Source organism: Ambystoma mexicanum, chromosome 8, assembly GCF_040938575.1.
Source record: "Ambystoma mexicanum isolate Mex_15411 chromosome 8, UKY_AmexF1_1, whole genome shotgun sequence".
Taxonomy (NCBI): domain Eukaryota; kingdom Metazoa; phylum Chordata; class Amphibia; order Caudata; family Ambystomatidae; genus Ambystoma; species Ambystoma mexicanum.
In genome coordinates this window covers 16,923,309-16,943,132 of record NC_090929.1, presented here as the reverse complement: position 1 = coordinate 16,943,132, position 19,824 = coordinate 16,923,309, and the positions used below count along the sequence as shown (strand labels likewise).

At 49.6% G+C, this 19,824-nt stretch overlaps 1 protein-coding gene across 4 annotated transcripts in view; it reads right to left on the bottom strand.

The window, feature by feature from the left end:
• GOLGA2 (golgin A2) overlaps window positions 1-19,824 on the bottom strand; it is a 918,457-nt gene that overhangs the window by 488,304 nt on the left and 410,329 nt on the right. For all 4 annotated transcript variants that reach the window (XM_069609145.1, XM_069609147.1, XM_069609148.1 and 1 more), the window contains 2 exons: window positions 13,427-13,568; window positions 12,734-12,823 (listed from right to left, as the gene is read on the bottom strand). In XM_069609145.1, coding sequence (XP_069465246.1) covers window positions 12,734-12,823; window positions 13,427-13,568 — 232 coding nt within the window. The remainder of the gene's footprint in view (window positions 1-12,733; window positions 12,824-13,426; window positions 13,569-19,824) is intronic.

Here is a 19,824-nt window from a genome sequence, read left to right as displayed (position 1 = left end):
TCATGGCATATACTTTTCACACAGTCTTGTATATAAGTTTGCAATGATCAGTTTCTTAATGTCTCTTCACTCCCTTGTCTCTCTCTCTTTTCTTGTTTGATTACTTTTTGAAGAAAATTTATTCCTGTACATGATAATCTTAAATTTATTATGGTTAGAAATTCGCTCCACCACACTCTCTCCGATCTGGACATGTACTTCCTTAGATATTTGCTTAACACTTCATCTCTTTCACTGCTTATGTTAAATGTTAAAGGTATTTGTACCGCGCACCGTCACCAACGGAATTGGTCCCCAGGCGCTCTGGCGGATCTGTAAATGATAAGGTGGGGTGAGGGGGGTTAGTAAGGTGAAGAGGGAGTACGATAGTGGGAGGAGTGGTGTTCTGTTGGCAGCTTCAACTCAGTATACACCAGATGCTGAGCTTTGGTGGGGGTATTGGATCGGTGACAGGCCGCGTGTGCTGTTGGTCCGGCTGATGTGTTGTTGCAGTGTTGTGAAGTGTGTGCGGCTTGTTGTGCGAGAGATGGTTGTGTGAGTTTTTGAGTGAGATAAGTATGCAGAGTTTGAGCTTATATTGGTTAGTGGGTTACCTGACCTTTGGCATGCTAGCATTTGCAGTTCTGTCCCAGTGTGGCACCAGTTGACCCCCACAACTCTATCTGGATGCGGCGCGGGCCAATGTTTAGAATTCTATCTGGGTGTGGGCAAGCCAACATTCACAGTCCCATCCAGATGCGGTGCAAGCTAGCGTCTAGAAATCTGTCCTGGTGTGGGCATGCTATCATTCGCAACCCTATCTGGATGCTACGCAGGCTGGTGTTCACAATTCCATGTGTGGGTCATGCCAACATTCAAGTTTTATCTAGGCGCGGGCTTGCTATCCTTCAATCAATCCCATCTAGATGTGACGCAGGCCAATGTCCACAATTCTAGGTGTGGTCTGTGCTAGTCTTCAGGTTTCGCATAGGTGCGGGCATGCTAACGTTCGAAGTTCTATCTAGATGCGACGCAGGCTAATATTCACAAATCTATCTAGGTGTGGGTATGTTGGCATCCAGCTTTCGCCTAGGTGTGGGCATGCCAACATTCATGGTCCTATCTAGATGCGATGCAGGCAAATATTCTCAATTCTATCTAAATGTAGACATGCTAATATTCACAATTCTATCTAAGGGCGGGCATGCTAACATTCAAAGTCCCCTCTAGATGCGACGCAGGCCAATGTCCACAATTCCATCCAAGTGTGGCCATGCTAATATTCTCAATTCTATTTAGATGCGTCTGCCGGTCTGGATATGGTACGTCGGGTACGTGCGAGTGGGTGAGTCACTTGAGGGCTTTCATCTGGGTCTAAGTATGTGATCAGTCTCTGGAGCCTTCCTTTTGTGGCTATTTTCCATATCTTATGCTCTGTCGAGTGGTTAGTTCTTTGGTTTGAGTGTTTGTCCAGATTGAGAGTGGCCGGGATTGGAGTTATTTTCATCGTTGTTTTAATGTCTGCGCATTCTGGTGCATCTCGTTGTGGTTACCCTGTGAAGAGCCATGATTTGAGGAGTTTCATGAATGCTAGGTGGTTTGTTGTGTTCCGTATATTCTTAGGTAGGTCATTCCAGGTTTTGGGTGCCTGGTGGGAGAAAGAGGATCCTCCGAGTTTTTTCCTGTTGTAGGGATTTGGTTCCAGGCGTATGTCGGTGCTTGATCTTAGTGTTCTTGACGGTTGATGTAGGCGTAGTTTGTCGCTTAGGAATTCTGCGCCTTGTTTGTGTATTGCTCTGTGCGGGATGCACATGGACTTGAACTTTATTCCTTGTTTTAGTGGTAGCCAGTGTAGTATTTTTAGCGCGGGTGTGATGTGTTCTCTTTGGGGTAGCTTGAGGAGGAGTCTGGCTGCATTTTATATGCGTTGCAGTTTTTTAGAAGTCGTTCGAGCATGCCCAGGTATAGGCTGTTGGCATCGTCTACTCTGGGCAAATTTCATCAAGTATTGAGGCATTGTGTCTCTTTTCCTATGTTAATGTGCCGCATTTACTTGTTTTTTGTAGGCTAATTTTATTGCTTGTGTTTAGCCAAACGGATCTCTTCAGTTTTTCTATTACTTTCTCAGTATTCTCGATCAGTTATTTTATCATCGAGTCAAGCTGTTCAAGATGTTTACACCATGTTTCTTTCCACTGGTTTAATAGTATTGCACTTTTACCTTATCCCTTGATAGCAAGAATTGTATAGCTGATCACTGGATCATCTATTGTGTATTTCCTTAGTAAGGCAAGTGATTTCCATTGTATTATCGAGTGAATCGATTAGAGTCCTAGCTCTGCTCTCATTGCAGGCATTGGCAGGCCTTTCAGTAGCTTTAGAATCGGCTTCCATCACGTACTTTGTAACCTATTTCAGGTCTTCCCTTTAACCTAAAAGACCCCCAGCTCTGTTGCTGGACTCATGTCTTTTTAATGTTTACTCCTGAGTGAATGGGACCTTTTTCTCACGCACTCATGTGAGTTTCTGACTATGATTTTCTATGTTCCTCAATGTTTTGTGGAGCCTGGTAAACTCCATAGGCATCTGCTTTTTGTGCAGTGCCACTGAGAAGTCCCTTGAACTTCTCTTAATGTTTAACTACAGTTTCCTCGGTGAAATAGTTCCCAAGAATAGTAAGATGACCCCTGTCTTCCTTACCTTTATGTGACCAGCACACACCACCTTATGTGGAGTGCTGGGGAGGTTGCGTAGTAACTCCTTTAACCCATTCCTCATGTAACATTTTGTTAGACTAACTCACTTGAATGGTTGGTGGCAGTAGTTTCCATTTACTTCCTAGTGAGATGTATCTGCACGCTGAAACCTCCGCTGCAGTGCTGCACCCAAGGGTGACACATTTCTCAAAATGGCACCAGTCTTCTTTTTTCGCCATTTCTCGTTAGTTTGTTTCTTCTAGGCTTTTACTCTGTTTGCATCAGGTTTGAGTCCTTTCTGGGTCTTGCCTTTGGCGGGCTTCAGCCCTGAAGCCCACCCAGGCTCCAGTGTGTCTGGAAAGGCAAGAAGTGAGGGAGGGTCCTGAAACTTCCCTGTCCTTTGGCTCTAGGTGTGCCTGATGTTGGGGAGAATTCTCAAAAATGGGCCAATTCCCTTCACCTTAGAGACCTCCAGCAACTTTGCGGGATTTTAAGGACTTGATTTTTTACCTGGAAAGACTGAGAGCCCTCCCCCCCCACTCATGTATTTTGATGTGTTTTACATTTGTCCTCTTTGACTTTGGAGTTTTAAGAGAACTCCAGAGGCATCTTTTCATGTGTGTGACACAGGGATGTCGTTTTAGACTTCCCCCAAGGATTAAAAACCTTCTCTGGGATCAACTACTGTTTCCCGGAAAATTTAAAGTGAAATTGACTTTACTAGTCTTTTCCAAATTCCTAGACCCAGCACAGACCATCTTACAATGGAGTGCAGCAGCTTTCCCAGGCAAGAGCATGAACCTATATGGGATTTCCTAACCTGGCAAGGCAGGAAGAAGGCCTAACAACAACATAGCCAAAGAATAAACAAAACATCATGTGGCAGAGCAATTTTTGGGCACTAGCCACGTTCAGTAGTCATACGTGATAAACACGAATGCACACAGTTGAAATAATAGAAAATTGGTAGAAATGTAACGGCTGCCAGAAGCTTGTCTTAAGGCACATAAAATGACCCAAAAATCCCAAAGTGTAAAAGACCAGGGTGATACAAAAGTATCCCCACTGCACTCCATTCTAAGGTGCTGTTTGCAATGCTGAAATGTTAACTAAAAGGTAAAAACATAAAAGGGAAACAGCTTCTCAGGACGGACAGTCCAAAGGACTGATCAGTTTTCCCATAACAAAATGAGCTAAAGGCAGGGGAAGATAAGCTGAAGGCTTTAATTCCCTGTAAAAAGTCAGAACAGGTTAAAAAACAAAAGGTTTGGGGGTCCATAGAACTATGGGGGGAAAGTTGCTAAGAGTAATCTTTTTTTAAAAGACCAATTTCCCTTAAGACCATGGTAGACGCCCAAGAACCTCTTGTTCGATCCAAAGCCATTCTGTCTGTACAGAAGAGAAATAACTACCCTTCGACTCGCTTTCACACCCATTACACCTGTTTAAACTAAAGTGGAAACAGTATTGTGGGCTCACAAGACCAGCCATATTTGTGACTTACTTTTGGTTGCCCTGAACAAAAGGGTGATAAAGCCATCCTAGGCCAAAACTGGGGTGCCAGAGACTGGCCAAATTAGAAGCGGCCCAATACCATACACCTTAAGCTAGGCACACATTTTATATTTAAAATGAGAAATGGAATACTTAGTATCGCCCCAGCACTCCACATAAGGTGGGGGTTGCTGGTCTCACCGAATAAAATGTAAAAGGGATCCAAAGATCCTTTTTACCCTTGGGAACTGTCGTTCTCTCAAGGTTAGCCAGAGAAAGTTAAAAGGGGAGCCCCTAGGGCAACAATAGGCACTTATTGCCAAACATCTGTCAAAGAGGATAACTTTTAAAAAGACACTATGGAGAGACTTAAATAATGACACCCATAAAAAGAGTAAAAGGTTCTGGGAGTGTGGAAAAAGATTCCCACTCACTGAGGTATAGGGAGAAATAATGCACCAGTTCAGCAAAAAGTTCAAAAAATAGTGCTTTGGTTTGGGGTTTTAGAATGGAGACAAAACCTAATGTTTTGCAATGGGAGAAACACAAAAAGAAACCTCATTGTTATGTTATATTTGAATAGCGCCTATTGCCATTAGTATGGCTTCTAAGCACTGTAGTGCCTGAACGCCCGTCAGAAGACCATAGTCTGTGCAAACACGTAAATAAAAGGAGCAATACAATTTGAGCAAGCAGTAATTGGCATTCCATGATAAGCAGAGATGACTTGCACATATTGTAAAGGCATAAGGAAAGAGTGCTAGGTCAGTGGCTATGTGACAGTTGGACCATATTTTTCGTGGGACTCACCTGTATTATATGGGTTGCAGCGCGGGAGGGGGCAAAAGTATTGCAAATAGACTATCAATGATTTGGGCAACTGTCTACAGTTGAGGGCTCTGCTATATTTAACATGCAGAACACATGCAACAATGGCCAACAAGCAGTCAACATGCAAATTACATGCACATTTGTCAGGTAAGAAGCAGATACTACCAGCCAAAGGCCCTCTTGTCTGTACCATCTCGTTATTGCCGTAAAATGTAGTATAATGGATTCAAACCGGTCCTTTTTATGTGACCCATAGATTGCATTATGTGGAAAAGAAGCTCTCAAAGTGTGGCAGTCTCTGCACAAGCTCAACCAGTCTAGAACATCATTGCCTTTCACATACATGCTTCCCAAACCCTTAGGGAGCTTGGAAAGAGAGGATCAACCTCAGAACCAGAATGTAAAACATGGCTCTGCTGACGAATCTCTAAATCGAACTGCTGGGTGTTGTTGGTCTATCAGCTAGTTCTGTCTCAAACCCTTCTAGGACTCATTCCTAAGATTTCCACTCAGTTTCCAGGTGGGCTGTCTCCCTCTCCATGTCCCTGTCTTTCTCCCTGCCTCTCCCTCACTCACCCAGTGTCTGCCCTGGTCTATCTCTCCCTCTCTCGCCCAGTGTCTGCCCTTGTCCATCTCTCCCTCTCCCATGTGTCTGTCTCTCACTCCTGTCTCTCTCGCTCCCTCTCTTCCGTGTGTCGCTCACTCCCTCTCTTCCGTGTGTCTCTCGCTCCCTCTCTTCCATGTGTCTCTCGCTCCCTCTCTTCCGTGTGTCTCTTGCTCCCTCTCTTCCGTGTGTCTCTCGCTCCCTCTCTTCCGTGTGTCTCTTGCTCCCTCTCTTCCGTGTGTCTCTTGCTCCCTCTCTTCCGTGTGTCTCTCGCTCCCTCTCTTCCGTGTGTCTGTCTTGCTTACTCTCCCTCGTGTCTATCGCTCCCTCTCTTCCATGTGTGTCTATCGCTCCCTCTCTTCCATGTGTGTCTCTCGCTCCATCTCTTCCGTGTGTCTCTTGCTCCTTCTCTCCCTCATGTGTCTCTCGCTCCCTCTCCCTCATGTGTCTGTCTCGCTCCCTCTCCCTCGTGTGTGTCTCGCTCCCTCTCCCTCGTGTGTCTGTCTCGCTCCCTGTCCCTCGTGTGTCTCTCTCGCTCCCTGTCCCTTGTCTCTGCCCCTCCCCCTCACTCGTCTCTGCCTCTCCCTCTCTGCCCCCCGTCTCTGCCTCTCTCCCTCCCTCGTCTCTGCCTCTCCCTCTCCCTCCCTCGTCTCTGCCCCTCCTCTCCCTCCCTCGTCTCTGCCCCTCCTTCTCTCCCTCCCTCGTATCTGCCCCTCCTTCTCTCCCTCCCTCGCCTCTGCACCTCCTTCTCTCCCTCCCTCGCTCGTCTTTGCCCCTCCTTCTCTCCCTCCCTCGCTCATCTCTGCCCCTCCCTCTCTCGCTCGCCTCTGCCCCTCCCTCTCTACCTCACTCGTCTCTGCCCCTCCCTCTCTACCTCACTCGTCTCTGCCCCTCCCTCTCTCCCTCACTCGTCTCTGCCCCTCCCTCTCTCCCTCACTCAACTCCGCCCCTCCCTCTCTCTCCCCCGTCTCCGCCTCTCTCTCTCTCTCCCTCCCTCCCTCCATCTCCGCCTCTCTCTCTCTCCCTCTCTCCCCCCGTCTCCGCCTCTCTCTCTCTCTCCCTCTCTGCCCCCGTCTCTGCCTCTCCCTCTCTTCCCCCCCTGTCCGCCCCTCCCTCTCTCCCCCCGTGTCCGCCCCACGCTCTCTGCCCCCCCCCCGTGTCCGCCCCACGCTCTCTGCCCCCCCGTGTCTGCCCCACGCTCTCTTCCCCCGTGTCTGCCCCACGCTCTCTTCCCCCGTGTCTGCCCCACGCTCTCTTCCCCCGTGTCTGCCCCACGCTCTCTTCCCCCGTGTCTGCCCCACGCTCTCTTCCCCCGTGTCTGCCCCACGCTCTCTTCCCCCGTGTCTGCCCCACGCTCCTCTTCCCCCGTGTCTGCCCCACGCTCCTCTTCCCCCGTGTCTGCCCCACGCTCCTCTCCCCCGTGTCTGCCCCAAGCTCCTCTCCCCCGTGTCTGCACCACGCTCTCTCCCCCGTGTCTGCACCACGCTCTCTCCCCCGTGTCTGCCCCACGCTCTCTCCCCCGTGTCTGCCCCACGCTCTCTCCCCCGTGTCTGCCCCACGCTCTCCCCCGTGTCTGCCCCATGCTCTCCCCCGTGTCTGCCCCATGCTCTCCCCCGTGTCTGCCCCATGCTCTCCCCCGTGTCTGCCCCACCTCTGCGCCTCCTGCTTCCCCCACCTCTGCGCCTCCTGCTTCCCCCACCTCTGCGCCTCCTGCTTCCCCCACCTCTGCGCCTCCTGCTTCCCTCACCTCTGCGCCTCCTGCTTCCCTCACCTCTGCGCCTCCTGCTTCCCTCACCTCTGTGCCTCCCGATCCCAGTCTCTGTGCCACCCGCTCTGCGTCTTTGTCTAAATGTCGCTGTGTGTGTCTACCTCTATACATCTCTCTCTCTCTCTACTCTCTCACTCACTCACTCTCTTAAAGTGTTGAGAATTTTTAAAGATTTTAAGGACCATCCTTGCACAGGCAGAGGTAAGTTAATGTTAAGATTTTACAAAGTCCCTGCGTCCAGGCCTAAGAAACATCCAGCTCACTTGGGTATCAGTGTTTCCAGCAGGTTTGCCAGGCCACCAAAGGGTAGCATGTCACAGAGCAGTCAGAGCGTTTAGGAGGTGAGTGAGGTGGTTAACAGGTAGGGCAGCCAGGTGGATAGCGCGAGACAGGGCGACACAGTGCTCAATGATCCCATGACAACAATCAATAAGTTTCAGCTTTTCTTAAAATAGGGAAAGAAAGCAATTGTCCCCAGCCTAGGGCTGCACCCTGTACGTTTCCCCCTTAACCTTGAAGGGGCCTCCCTAACCCAGGCTTCGTATTCCAGCACTGTGTGTTCCAAGATTGCTTGACCACAGCCAGGGTACCCTCATCTAATTCTCTTCCTTACCCTAGGGATGCATATAAAGCGCCACTTTACGTAGCTGGCTGCCTCAGGGACGTTCTACTGGGCCTTGAAGAGTAGTCTGGTTCTCCTTCATTCTCACACTCTCTCACACACTCTCACTCATTCTCTCGCTTTCTTTCATTCATTCTCTCTCTCTCTCTTTGGCCAGACCATTAGTGCTGGAAGAGCATGTGTCCCTTAGAGGATTTCTTTGCATTTGTAACGCATGGTTAAGATACTTTGTATCCACAGAACTGTTTTCTTTGTAACTTTATAGTTACCAATAGAATGGGTCCATGAAAGGCTGGTGGCAGCAGATCATTTCCTACCATGCTTTTGAATTGTGCGTTTTGCATTTTACTGCATAATGCCATAAAGAGTACCACATACTCTAAAAAGGAGGCGCCATGAGATTCTCAAATGTCCTAAGGCCATGTAGTTCTTTGGCCTTCTTCCTTGTCTCTGGGCTCCGAAGTTGTCATATATGGGAAGCCCTACCCGGGCCAAAGTGGAGACCTGTGTGTGTGGCCAGAGTTGGGGGCTGGGTCTGACTGGTCTGTCCGTGTGTGTGCGTGTGTGTGCGTGTGCCCGTGTGTGTGTCCATGTGCATGTGTGTGTGTGTGCATGTGTGTGTCTGTGTGTGTGCATGTGTGTGTCTGTGTGTGTGCATGTGTGTGTCTGTGTGTGTGCATGTGTGTGTCTGTGTGTGTGTCTGTCTGTCTGTGTGTGTGTCTGTCTGTCTGTGTGTGTCTGTCTGTCTGTCTGTCTGTGTGTGTCTGTCTGTCTGTCTGTATGTGTGTGTGTCTGTCTGTCTGTATGTGTGTGTGTCTGTCTGTCTGTCTGTGTGTGTGTCTGTCTGTCTGTCTGTGTGTGTGTGTGTGTCTGTGTGTGTGTGTGTGTCTGTGTGTGTCTGTCTGTCTGTCTGTGTGTGTGTCTGTCTGTCTCTGTGTGTGTGTCTGTGTGTGTGTGTCTGTCTGTCTGTGTGTGTGTCTGTCTGTCTGTGTGTGTGTCTGCATGTGTGTGTGTGTCTGTCTGTGTGTGTGTCTGCCTCTGTAGGTGTGTGTGTGTCTGCCTCTGTAGGTGTGTGTGTGTCTGCCTCTGTAGGTGTGTGTGTGTCTGCCTCTGTAGGTGTGTGTGTGTCTGCCTCTGTAGGTGTGTGTGTCTGCCTCTGTAGGTGTGTGTGTCTGCCTCTGTAGGTGTGTGTGTCTGCCTCTGTAGGTGTGTGTGTCTGCCTCTGTAGGTGTGTGTATCTGCCTCTGTAGGTGTGTGTGTCCGCCTCTGTAGGTGTGTGTGTCCGCCTCTGTAGGTGTGTGTGTCCGCCTCTGTAGGTGTCCGCGTCTGCCGGTGTCCGCGTCTGCCGGTGTCCGCGTCTGCCGGTGTCCGCGTCTGCCGGTGTCCGCGTCTGCCGGTGTCCGCGTCTGCCGGTGTCCGCGTCTGCCGGTGTCCGCGTCTGCCGGTGTCCGCGTCTGCCGGTGTCCGCGTCTGCCGGTGTCCGCGTCTGCCGGTGTCCGCGTCTGCCGGTGTCCGCGTCTGCCGGTGTCCGCGTCTGCCGGTGTCCGCGTCTGCCGGTGTCCGCGTCTGCCGGTGTCCGCGTCTGTAGGTGTCCGCGTCTGTAGGTGTCCGCGTCTGTAGGTGTCCGCGTCTGTAGGTGTCCGTGTGTGTCCGTGTGTGTGTGTCCGTGTGTGTGTGTATGTGTCCGTGTGTGTGTGTGTATGTGTCCGTGTGTGTGTGTGTATGTGTCCGTGTGTATGTGTCCATGTGTGTGTGTATGTGTCCGTGTGTGTGTCCGTGTCCGTGTGTCCGTGTGTCCGTGTCCGTGTGTCCGTGTCCGTGTCCGTGTGTGTGTGTCCGTGTGTGTCCATGTCCGTGTGTGTCCATGTCCGTGTGTGTCCGTGTGTCCATGTCCGTGTGTCCGTGTCCGCGTGTGTCCGTGTCCGCGTGTGTCCGTGTCCGCGTGTGTCCGCGTGTGTCCGCGTGTGTCCGCGTGTGTCCGCGTGTGTCCGCGTGTGTCCGCGTGTGTGTGTGTGTGTGTGTGTGTGTGTGTGTGTGTGTGTGTCTGTCCGTAGGTGTGGGGGGATCCGTCTGTGTGTGTGCCTGTCCGGTGTGTGTGCCTGTCCGTGTGTGTGTGTCAGCCCGTGTGTGTGTGTGTCAGTCCGTGTGTGTGTGTGTGTGTGTGTGTCAGTCCGTCCGTCCGTGTTTTTTTTTTTGCTTGGTAGAAAACAGACTGCGCCCACGAACCCTGGACCTTCAATGAACGGACCAAGCACAGAAATATGTGGCCCCCATGGTATAAATTAACATACCGGTTTCACGTCCCTATCTCTCGCTCTTTCCTGACTTCAATCAGTGGTGATCTAGTCAAGGATCCCACCCCAGGCCAGTGCCCATAAAAGGGGAATTTTGGAAATGAATTCTCTGCTCCGGTCCCGTTCCTCATGACATCCCCATAAGTAAGGAAGAAAGGTGACTGGACCTAAGAGTAAGCTGTGATGCTGGAAAAGCATTGGACGGACAGGGCCTCCGTATCCATGTCCTTTACTGCTTTTCATCCCGTTTTCTGTCGTATTTTCAGCACAGGAGTTCATGTGGGACTCCTGGCGGTGCAGCTCTCTTTCTTTTGGTTTGGTGAACGGACCGTGGGATAACTTTATGGCACCCATGGGTGGGGTACAACCCTGTGCCCCTAGTGTATGTTTTTGGGCACCTGTGGGTGGCCCACAGAGCAGGATATGGGCTGGTGGCAGCTCCATGCTGAATTTGACAGGTGCGCGGAGTATGCCCCGGTGGCCTCTTGCTTTCTATTACCCATTACCTTGTTTTCCCAAAGTCCTGGGAAGCCCTGACTCGGTCCCTTCCCCCCGACTGGCTGTTGGGTGGAAGTGCCATATATGGTGGTGTTGTGAAGGCCCAGTCAGACTAGCTGGAGCCTTCCCGGTGATGTATGTTGTGGGTACCTCCTGTGGGTGGGACCTGGGTGAATAGAGTGTGTGACGAATATGCATTCTGTGTTGTGGGTGCCTAGTATCTGGTGGTTGACACAATGACTGACACAACCCTGCCCGAAGCCGGTATGAATGCAGCTTGGAGTGTTGAATGGCTCGGTACTTGTCCCAATACACAACTTGTTGTGAGTGTCTGGAGAGAAGTGAATGGCATGAATACCACATGTGCCCGATTGGCTGCCTGCCTGCATGAATGCCCGTAGTCGTGATTGGATGCTTGAGTGTGACCCAGCGGAATTAATGGGAGATCAACAGTATATCTGGGGACCTCTCACTGCTAGGAATCGTGTTCAGAAGCTGAAGTCCACTACGGCGAGTAACTGGATTAACTGACACTTGACCTTGAAGCCCTGCTGGACGAGAAGAATTGCTGTTGCTCTCCTTCACAATCTGAAAGCTGCTGTGCCTCCAAGGACTGACCCAAAGAGGACCTGGTAAGGTGCCCTCTTCCCGAGCTACGAGGGACTATCGTGCACAGCTGATCTTTGCCAACGCTCCCTGGTAGACAGACCTTCGACAGGCTGCTGACCCGATACGGGGACTGCTGCGGAACTCCAAGGAGAAGCACCCGGACTGTTGTCTGCCACTGTCGACGACCGCCGTCGCCGACCAGAGCCGCCGTGCTCCCGTTTGCCTAAGAACTTCAATTGATCATCAGACGCTCTCATCTGCATCGGCATCCACTTGTCTCCCGCTGGAGAAGGCCCGACCGTTGACGCGCCGAGGAGCCTCCACTGGTGGGTTTCCCGCCACCTACAGACCGCAGAGACGCCGACGACTCGACGCCCTTGCTGGGCCACAGTTCTTCACCATCTCTTTGCGGTCCAGAACTATCGTAACCGAGGTGCCCCGCACGCCTCTTCCTTGCAGGACGTCGACGCTCTGTCATCGACGAGCACCGCTAGGAACGAAGATGTCACTTCCCTGCCGTAGTTCACCAGGTTCACCGTAGGACATTCGACGACCCGTGACTCCTGCCTTAAAGGGAGGGCACTCAAGAAGGGCCGTCGATTCCCCAACACCGAACGCCAAGTTCCCCGACACCGCTCGACGATCCGTGGCTCCCGCCTGAAAGGGAGGCACTCAAGAAGGATCGGTCGGCGTATCATCAGAGAACTCTACTCCACCAGGTACATTGGGGGGGTAAAACCTTAATGGGAAGAAGTAAGACTATCAAGCATTATATGGACTGGGCTTGTGCTATATATCTTATCTACAGGTTGCCCAGGCGGGGGGGATCTCCACACAGAACTGTGCCCAGTGGTAGGGGTCAGTATTCTGCCTACTGTTTCAACCATCTTGCGTTCCTTCCTATCTCTATTGCTGGTTTCCTCGTTATTAATGTGTGTGACATTTTAACCGTACCGTTGATGCACTTCAATGAGATTTGATAACATTGGTGGTACCACTTTAGAATTGTATATATTTATCATTATTGACTTCTGAGTACAAAGTGTGTTATTGTGATTGTGTACATACCTTTGAAAATTATATAAAGATTGTTTACAGTAATACAGTGTGTGGACATTCCTTTGTGGGGATTCAGGGACTACACTGTACTTAAGAACCAGCCTGCATCACCTCCTGAGAAGCTAGGCCTTGATTGCTCGTCCATTGCTATCTTATAGACAATCTTGGCTGGGGTCCGCAGTGCCTCTCCTCTACCATATAGAGAGCGGAAGTACAGACACCCCCCACCAGTCCTTTACATAAGCGGTTTTACCTGAAGTATGTGCTGAAATCTCTTACCTGTGAGACCTGCGATGCCAGCCGTGCTTGCTCCTCCAGTGCCAGCTGAAGCTGCTTACTTGCATCTTGCTCTCCAGGATGACTGGCAAACTAATTTTAGAACATGAATAGAAAACGGGAAGAAAGTGTTAGTTGCCCACATCTAGTGGCGAAGGAAGTCGCTGCCAGGTTGGAGGGGAGCATCACCTATTCGGGCAGTGGCAGTACTCCACCTGTGGACACGCAAAAGCACGTGTTTCAAGAGCCCTAAATCACATGAAAGCTTTTCAATGGACGTCTATCTAATTCAATGGAGATGATGTGAAGGTGTTTCATAGCCATAAAAATGAGTCAACGCACAGAGCTATGGGAGCAAAACCAGAAGGCATCGCAAACACATATATTGGCCTCCTCCCAGGGCAAGTGGAAGATCGCCTCTGTATGCAACAATCCTCCCCAGACAGCCGGAACCCTCCCCAGACTAGTTCTAACCTACAAGTGTGGCATGACGCACCCAGAGTCTGTAGTACTGAAGATGAAAGGAGGGCCCTCGCCAGCTGCTATGCAATTGCAGCAAAACCAAGAGGCGGAGTCTTTACAGTCAAAGGGAGAATAGGGCTCTTCCTTCAGCCAGACAGGCACCACCAAAATGACCCGATACTGGGGCTGAACACCTAACATCAGGAAACTGTTTCTGTTAAACCCAGAGTTAACCTGTTGCATGGTGAGCTCAGCCATTTCCAGTTTCTTGTGCAGGTCTTCAATGCCCAACTTCTGTGCCCCATTCTCCGATGCCAATGCGTTCAGTTTCTCCGATAGTTCCGAGTTCTGCTGCTTCAGTTCCTCACCGCTTTTCCTGAAAGACCAGAAAAAAAAAAAAGATTTACTTTCCCCTTAAGATTAGTAAGCAAGGCTACATCTGTAACCCCAACCTGACTCAAAGACAGCCATATCGTGGTCTCAAAGCTGGGGGGTGGGGGCTTGCTCTTCAGCATGGGCAATAATCCCAACTCCCCTCCTGTTAGAATTAAAATCTAAACGATGAATCACAGGGAGTTGCCGTTGCTTTGGTTTTTGGCCTCACGGTTCACCGTGGGTCCCCAGTCTGGGATTCACTACTCAATGTATGTGTCCAAGGGAATCTCTCGGAAACCCTAAGACTTCCAAAGTCAAGGGACCCCAAAGGTACACTGCAGCCATTTTCTCTTAAAAGGTCACCCTTCTTTGCTCTTTGTGCATACGGACTGCCTGCTGGCAGCAGTTTGCAATACTTGGGCAACGGAACACTGCAGAACCCATTCTGTGATCAAGGAACAGAGGTGTGGTCCCTACAGATCCCGCTTAAAGAGGCAACATGGGTTTAGAAGTCCAACAAGACGCCCACAGCGAGGCACAAGACAACCATGACCAGAGCTGGCCAGATATATGAAAATACTTTCTGAAATGCTCAGACTCATCCAGAAGCATCTGGAAAGAAGGTACCCAAGGAAGACAAAGGCTTGTAAAGAAAAAAGTCCTCTTTTGCAAGCCCCGCCACGTTTCATATGATATGATATTTTATTTATATTGCGCTCACACATAGGTGTTTCAGAGCGCGACCAGGCAAAGGGAAGGGGAAACGGGAGAAAACAAAAACAAACGATCTCACTAGGCCCAGTGACATTGAGAACGCGCAAGTGCATGCCCATCTTTCATGGAGCTCTGACAATTTTTACACAGTGAGCACTAGCCAGACCTTACTTTGGGCAGAACTCAAAGATCTGTGGCCATTGGAGAAGCTCTATGGCCCTAAAGTGTGGACGTCCTCCCTCTTGTCCCCATGACTGAGGCTCAGGAACCCAGGGTCTACATCGCTGCAACCAGACAAAATCCAACTGGACCACTGTCCTTCATACCAGAGGTACTGTTTAGATTTGGGGTACTTACCCCAGTGTCTTTTTGAGCTTTGCTTTTCTCAGTTGAGACTTGCATTGGCTTACCAACTCTGCTTTTCACAAGTGTAACAGCTTGTGACCCTACAAGTGATTTCTACAAAACTCACTAACTTTGTGCAAGACTTTTCTTTATCTAAGAAGTGACTCTGCCCCCTAGACTGTGCTCCAATTGACTTTGGCTGTCCTGGCTCCCTGCAGACTCTTCTAGTCCATTGACTTTGATATGTCCATCCCTCATAGGTGGTAACTTGTCCTAAACTGTTATTGCTGGGAAAGGCTTGTATAGACTTCATTGGAAGATTTAAGTATACTCACATGCCCTGTTAACATTTTCCTTCCTTTAACCTTTCATTTATGCAACCTCGGAATCTGCAAAATATAACTAATGATGTATAAATGTCATTACTGTCCTTGTGAATGAAGTCACCTCTGGGTGTAGGGAATGTGTAAAAAGCATCTCTAAAGAGTATCCACGAACTTGTGCTGATTCTGGAAAAGTATTTTAAAGTATATTTGTTTCCTCATCTTATGATAACTCGTTGTCCCCAGCTTCGCTGCTTCGGAAAAAAATGTTCTCGCAGCAGAGGGCGCTGTGCTTGAGGTCGTGGCGTCGATTTGTCCCTCGACGGACTCTGTACTCTGTCGACGTCACCGGAGGTATTAATAGCTCGAGCCGCGCCCGTTGCTTCAGTTCAATTTTTCTGATCGCTTCGCTATCGAGAACGGCGCGCTTCAGATTTTCTGTGAAGAAAATGTCGTCATCTTCGACTCCTTCGACACCCAAGACTGGGTTCTAGAAGTGTGTAGATTGTGGATCAAAAATGTCGATCACGGATCCCCACCGGGTTTGTCTGTGGTGTCTCGGTTCCAGTCACCGAACCGACTGCAGTTCCTGGCAATCCATGACCGAGAAAGCTCTTTGTGAGAGGAGAGGTAAACTGTCGGTGGGGAGGGAAGCCTCTAAGAAGGCTATGTCTAAAAAACATAAGAAAGCGACTGATTCGAAGGAATCGGATCGCCATAGGCACTCCAAGAGATCTCGATCTAGGAGTGGATGGAGACGCTCTTCGTCATCGTCTAAAAAAATTAAGAGGAGACATAGATCTCCCTCATCTTCTTCAGAGTGGACCGAAGAAATTCGATGTCCGACAAAATCGGATTCTCCCAGTAAATGGGAAGAATTCCATAAAAAGATGGAGGTTTTCGAGGACGCCTCCCCGACCCCCTCGAAAGAACCTTGAAAGAGCCATACCCCTAAACTCGCTCCATTGGACGACAAAGGGAAGTCCAAGACTACCATGGTAAAGACCAGTACTATCGAGGATACTAAAAAAAACTTGAGTCGACGCCAAGCCGTCGAAGACTCTTCGAGAGTCGAGCACTTCTCCGGTGCCATACAAAAAACACAAGTCGTCAAAGGCTTTGACGACTTCAGACACGCCGTCGACCGTTTCAGCACCAAAACCAAAAACATCCTCGACGCCCGTGTCGAAGTCATCTTCGAAGTCATCGAAGACAACTTCGAAGGATTTATCAATCCCTTCGACGCGTATGGTAGAAGAAGAAAGGAGGTTCACTCCTTTGCCCAGGTCAGACTTTTTTAAGTCCATGTCCTCAATTTATGAGGCATCTGGCTCAGAAGAAGACAAAGTTACTCCTTTTGGAGTTTCTTATGGCACAAATCAAGTTCCTGAGGAACTTATTGACCAGGAATCTAGAATGAGAGACCCGAGTGATACTCTACATTCTGCCAGTGGAATTGACACCTCCCCAGAATTAGAGTTTGCCAGATCTGATACTGCAGAGCATGCAGATGCTGGGTACAGGGGTCTTATGACCAGAGTAATAGAATATATGGGTTGGGGTAACACTTCACCCGTTTTTGAACAGGATGACATGACGGATATAATTGTCAGTGGGCCTCAAAAAGATCCAGTTCTCCCCTTTCACAGGGCTCTTCAGAGGACGGTGGAGAAAAACTGGAATAGACCCGAGAGTATTGCTGCTGCAGATAGCACTTTTCCAAAAAAATATAGACCAGCTGGAACGAATCCTGAATATTTAAATAAGCATATGACTCCAGAAAGTCTAGTCATTCAGGCAGCATCTACATCAAAACAAACTGCATATCCCACTATTCCTCCAGATAGAGAAGATCAAAAAGTTGACGGATGGGCACGTAAAGTTTTCACGTCAGGCAGTATGGCCCTTAAATCGACAAATGTCACCTGTGCCCTGGCCAGGTTTACCCCTACACTGTGGGACTGTATTTCGGCGGCGGCTGATCATATTCCGGAAGGCGAGGAAAGGGAAGGCTTCCTGAATATAGTCAAAGACAGGAAGGAGGCAATGGGAGAATGTCTCTAGTCTGGACTGGATACTGCTGATAGTATCAGCAGGTCCATGGCTGCAAGCGTTGTGCTACGCAGATTTGCGTGGTTGAGGAAGTCGGGGTTTGCACCAGATGTGCAAGCCAGACTCCTTAACATGCCCTTTGATGGCTCGAGGCTGTTTGGCAGCAAGGCTGATGAAAGCCTAGAAAAACTTCAGACCTCGAAAGCGGCAGCTAAATCGCTTAGCGCCTCCATGCGCCAGCCTCTAAAACACTATTCCGGCTCATCTTCCTGGAGGGGTCGTTCTTTTCAATACTAGTCCTCTTTTGGTAGAGGAAGAGGACAGGCTTCTCAAAGGGGAAAAAGAAACTTCCCTCATGGAGCACGAGGAAGAGGTGCAATATCAGCCTCAGGAGCGGCATCTGTACCCTCAGCCACTCCTGCTGCCGCCTCCAAATCCCTCTGAGACCTTGTTACACAAAACACCAGTGGGAGGCAGGATCTCTCAGCATCTGAAGGAATGGCGGGGCATTACCTCAGATGATTGGGCACTGGAAACAGTAGCCCAAGGTTACTGTCTCCCCTTTCTAAAAAGGCCTCAGAATCATCCACCGGGAGCCAACTCCGTCAAAATTCCAGATCCGCTCCTGTTGCAGGAAATTTTAACCCTGCTAGAGAAAGGTGCCATAGAACTGGTACCTGTAGCGGAGAGGAACAGGGGTTGGTACTCCCCATATTTTCTCATTCCAAAAAAGGACGGAGGACTGAGACCCATCTTGGACTTGAGAAACTTGAACAAGTTCCTCAGGAAGGACAAGTTCAAGATGATGCTCTTTCTCAGATCCTTCAGGCTCTCCAACTCCAAGATTGGTTGGTATCATTGGACCTTCAGGATGCTTAATTTCATGTCCCAATCCATCCAAAGCACAGAAAGTACCCGAGGTTCGCGATTGGCAATTCTCATTATCAGTTTCGAGTTCTGTCATTCGGGTTGACCTCCGCCCCGAGGGTTTTCACCAAACTGTTGGCGATTGAGGCAGCAAGTCTCAGGAGAGAAGGTATTCACGTGTATCCCTACCTGGACGACTGGTTGATCAGAGCAAGTTCTCCAGAACAAGCTCAGGAACATCTTTCGATCACCTGCCACTTCCTCCACAAATTGAGCTTCTCCCTCAATTTCAAGAAGTCCCACATGATATCCCAGTTTATTGGAGCAGTCTAGCACACGTCCTCGGGAAAAGCCTCGCCTCCCGAAGTGAGAGCTCTCCACATCCAGCAGATGGTAACAAAATTCCAGAATGCCCAACGTCTACCGGCCTTCGATTTTATCAGGTTGCTCGGCCTCATGGCATCCTGCATTTTCCTAGTACCAGAGCCAGGTTGAGCATGAGATCCCTTAAATGGGCACTCAGAACTCAGTGATCCCAGTTCTCAGGGAATATGTTGGATCTTCTGCAAGTCCCGAGCGCAGTTGCTCAGGATCTTCTATTGTGGGCTTGCAACAACAACATTCTCAAGGGAGAGTCTTTTTTACAACCATGGCCGGAGATAACAGTAGTGACGGACGCCTCACTCACAGGGTCGGGAGCACACACCAACAATCTGACAATCAGCGGTCGTTGGTCTCCATTGGAGTCCAAACTACACATCAACCTTTTGGAGCTGAGGGCAATCAGACTAGCGCTGAAGGCCTTTCTGCCCTCTGTACAGGGAAAGAACGTCCTGATAATGACGGACAACACAGTGGCCATGTACTACCTCAACAAAAGAGGAGGAGAAGGGTCACTACCACTGTGCAGAGCGGCAATGCAGCTATGGTTCTGGGCAATACGAGAAGGAATCTATCGGCAATTCACCTAGCCGGAGAGAAGAACACGGTGGCAGACGCTCTGTGCAGGCAGAGCACGGTCTCTCACGAGTGGGAGCTGGCTCAGGAAGTCCTTCTGGAGATCTTCGCCCTTTGAGGAACCCCTCAAGTGGATCTGTTCGCCACCGCGATCAACCGGAAGTGCGATCAGTACTGCTCAAGGGAATTTCCTCAAAGAGGAGCTCTGGGAGACGCATTCGTAGTGGAGTGGAAGTTTCCACTGCTCTACGCGTTTCCCCCAGTCCCCCTGATTCCTCAAGTAATCAGGAGGTTGAGAAAGTTCAGGAAAACCATGATTCTAATTGCCCCGGATTGGGCCAGGAGGACGTGGTACCCAGACCTTCTAGACATGTCCATCTGCCCTCCAATAACGTCTTCCTCAAAGAGAGGATCTTCTCTCACAAGAGGAAGGTCGGGTTCTCCATCCAGAGGACAAGACACTCAGCCTTCACGCATGGTTTCTGAGAGGTTGAGATACAGGATTGGGATCTTCCGGATGACGTAATGGAAGTCTTGCTTTCGGCCAGAAGGCCAGCAACAAAATCTTTGTATTGATGTCGCTGGAACAGGTTTAACTGATGCAAAGATAAGGATGTGGACCCTTTTCAATTTGGCACTCCAGTAGTGCTCTCTTTTCTATTACATTTAGCCAATCTGGGGCTCCAGATAGGAACAATCAAAGGATACCTTGCTGCGCTGACCATTTTCAAGTGCACCTCAGAAGAGGTTTCATATTTCAAAATACCACTAATAATTCAATTCTTAAAAGGACTTACTAACGTATACCCTCCAATACCTTTTCATGTCCCAACTTGGGACTTAAATTTAGTATTAAAATTCTTGACTTGCATACCTTTTGAGCCTCTGCACTCATGTCCATTGAGGCTTTTAACACTAAAAACTGTCCTTCTTGTGGCCCTATCATCAACCCGCAGGGTTAGTGAACTTCAGGCTCTCTCATGCAGACCAACATATACT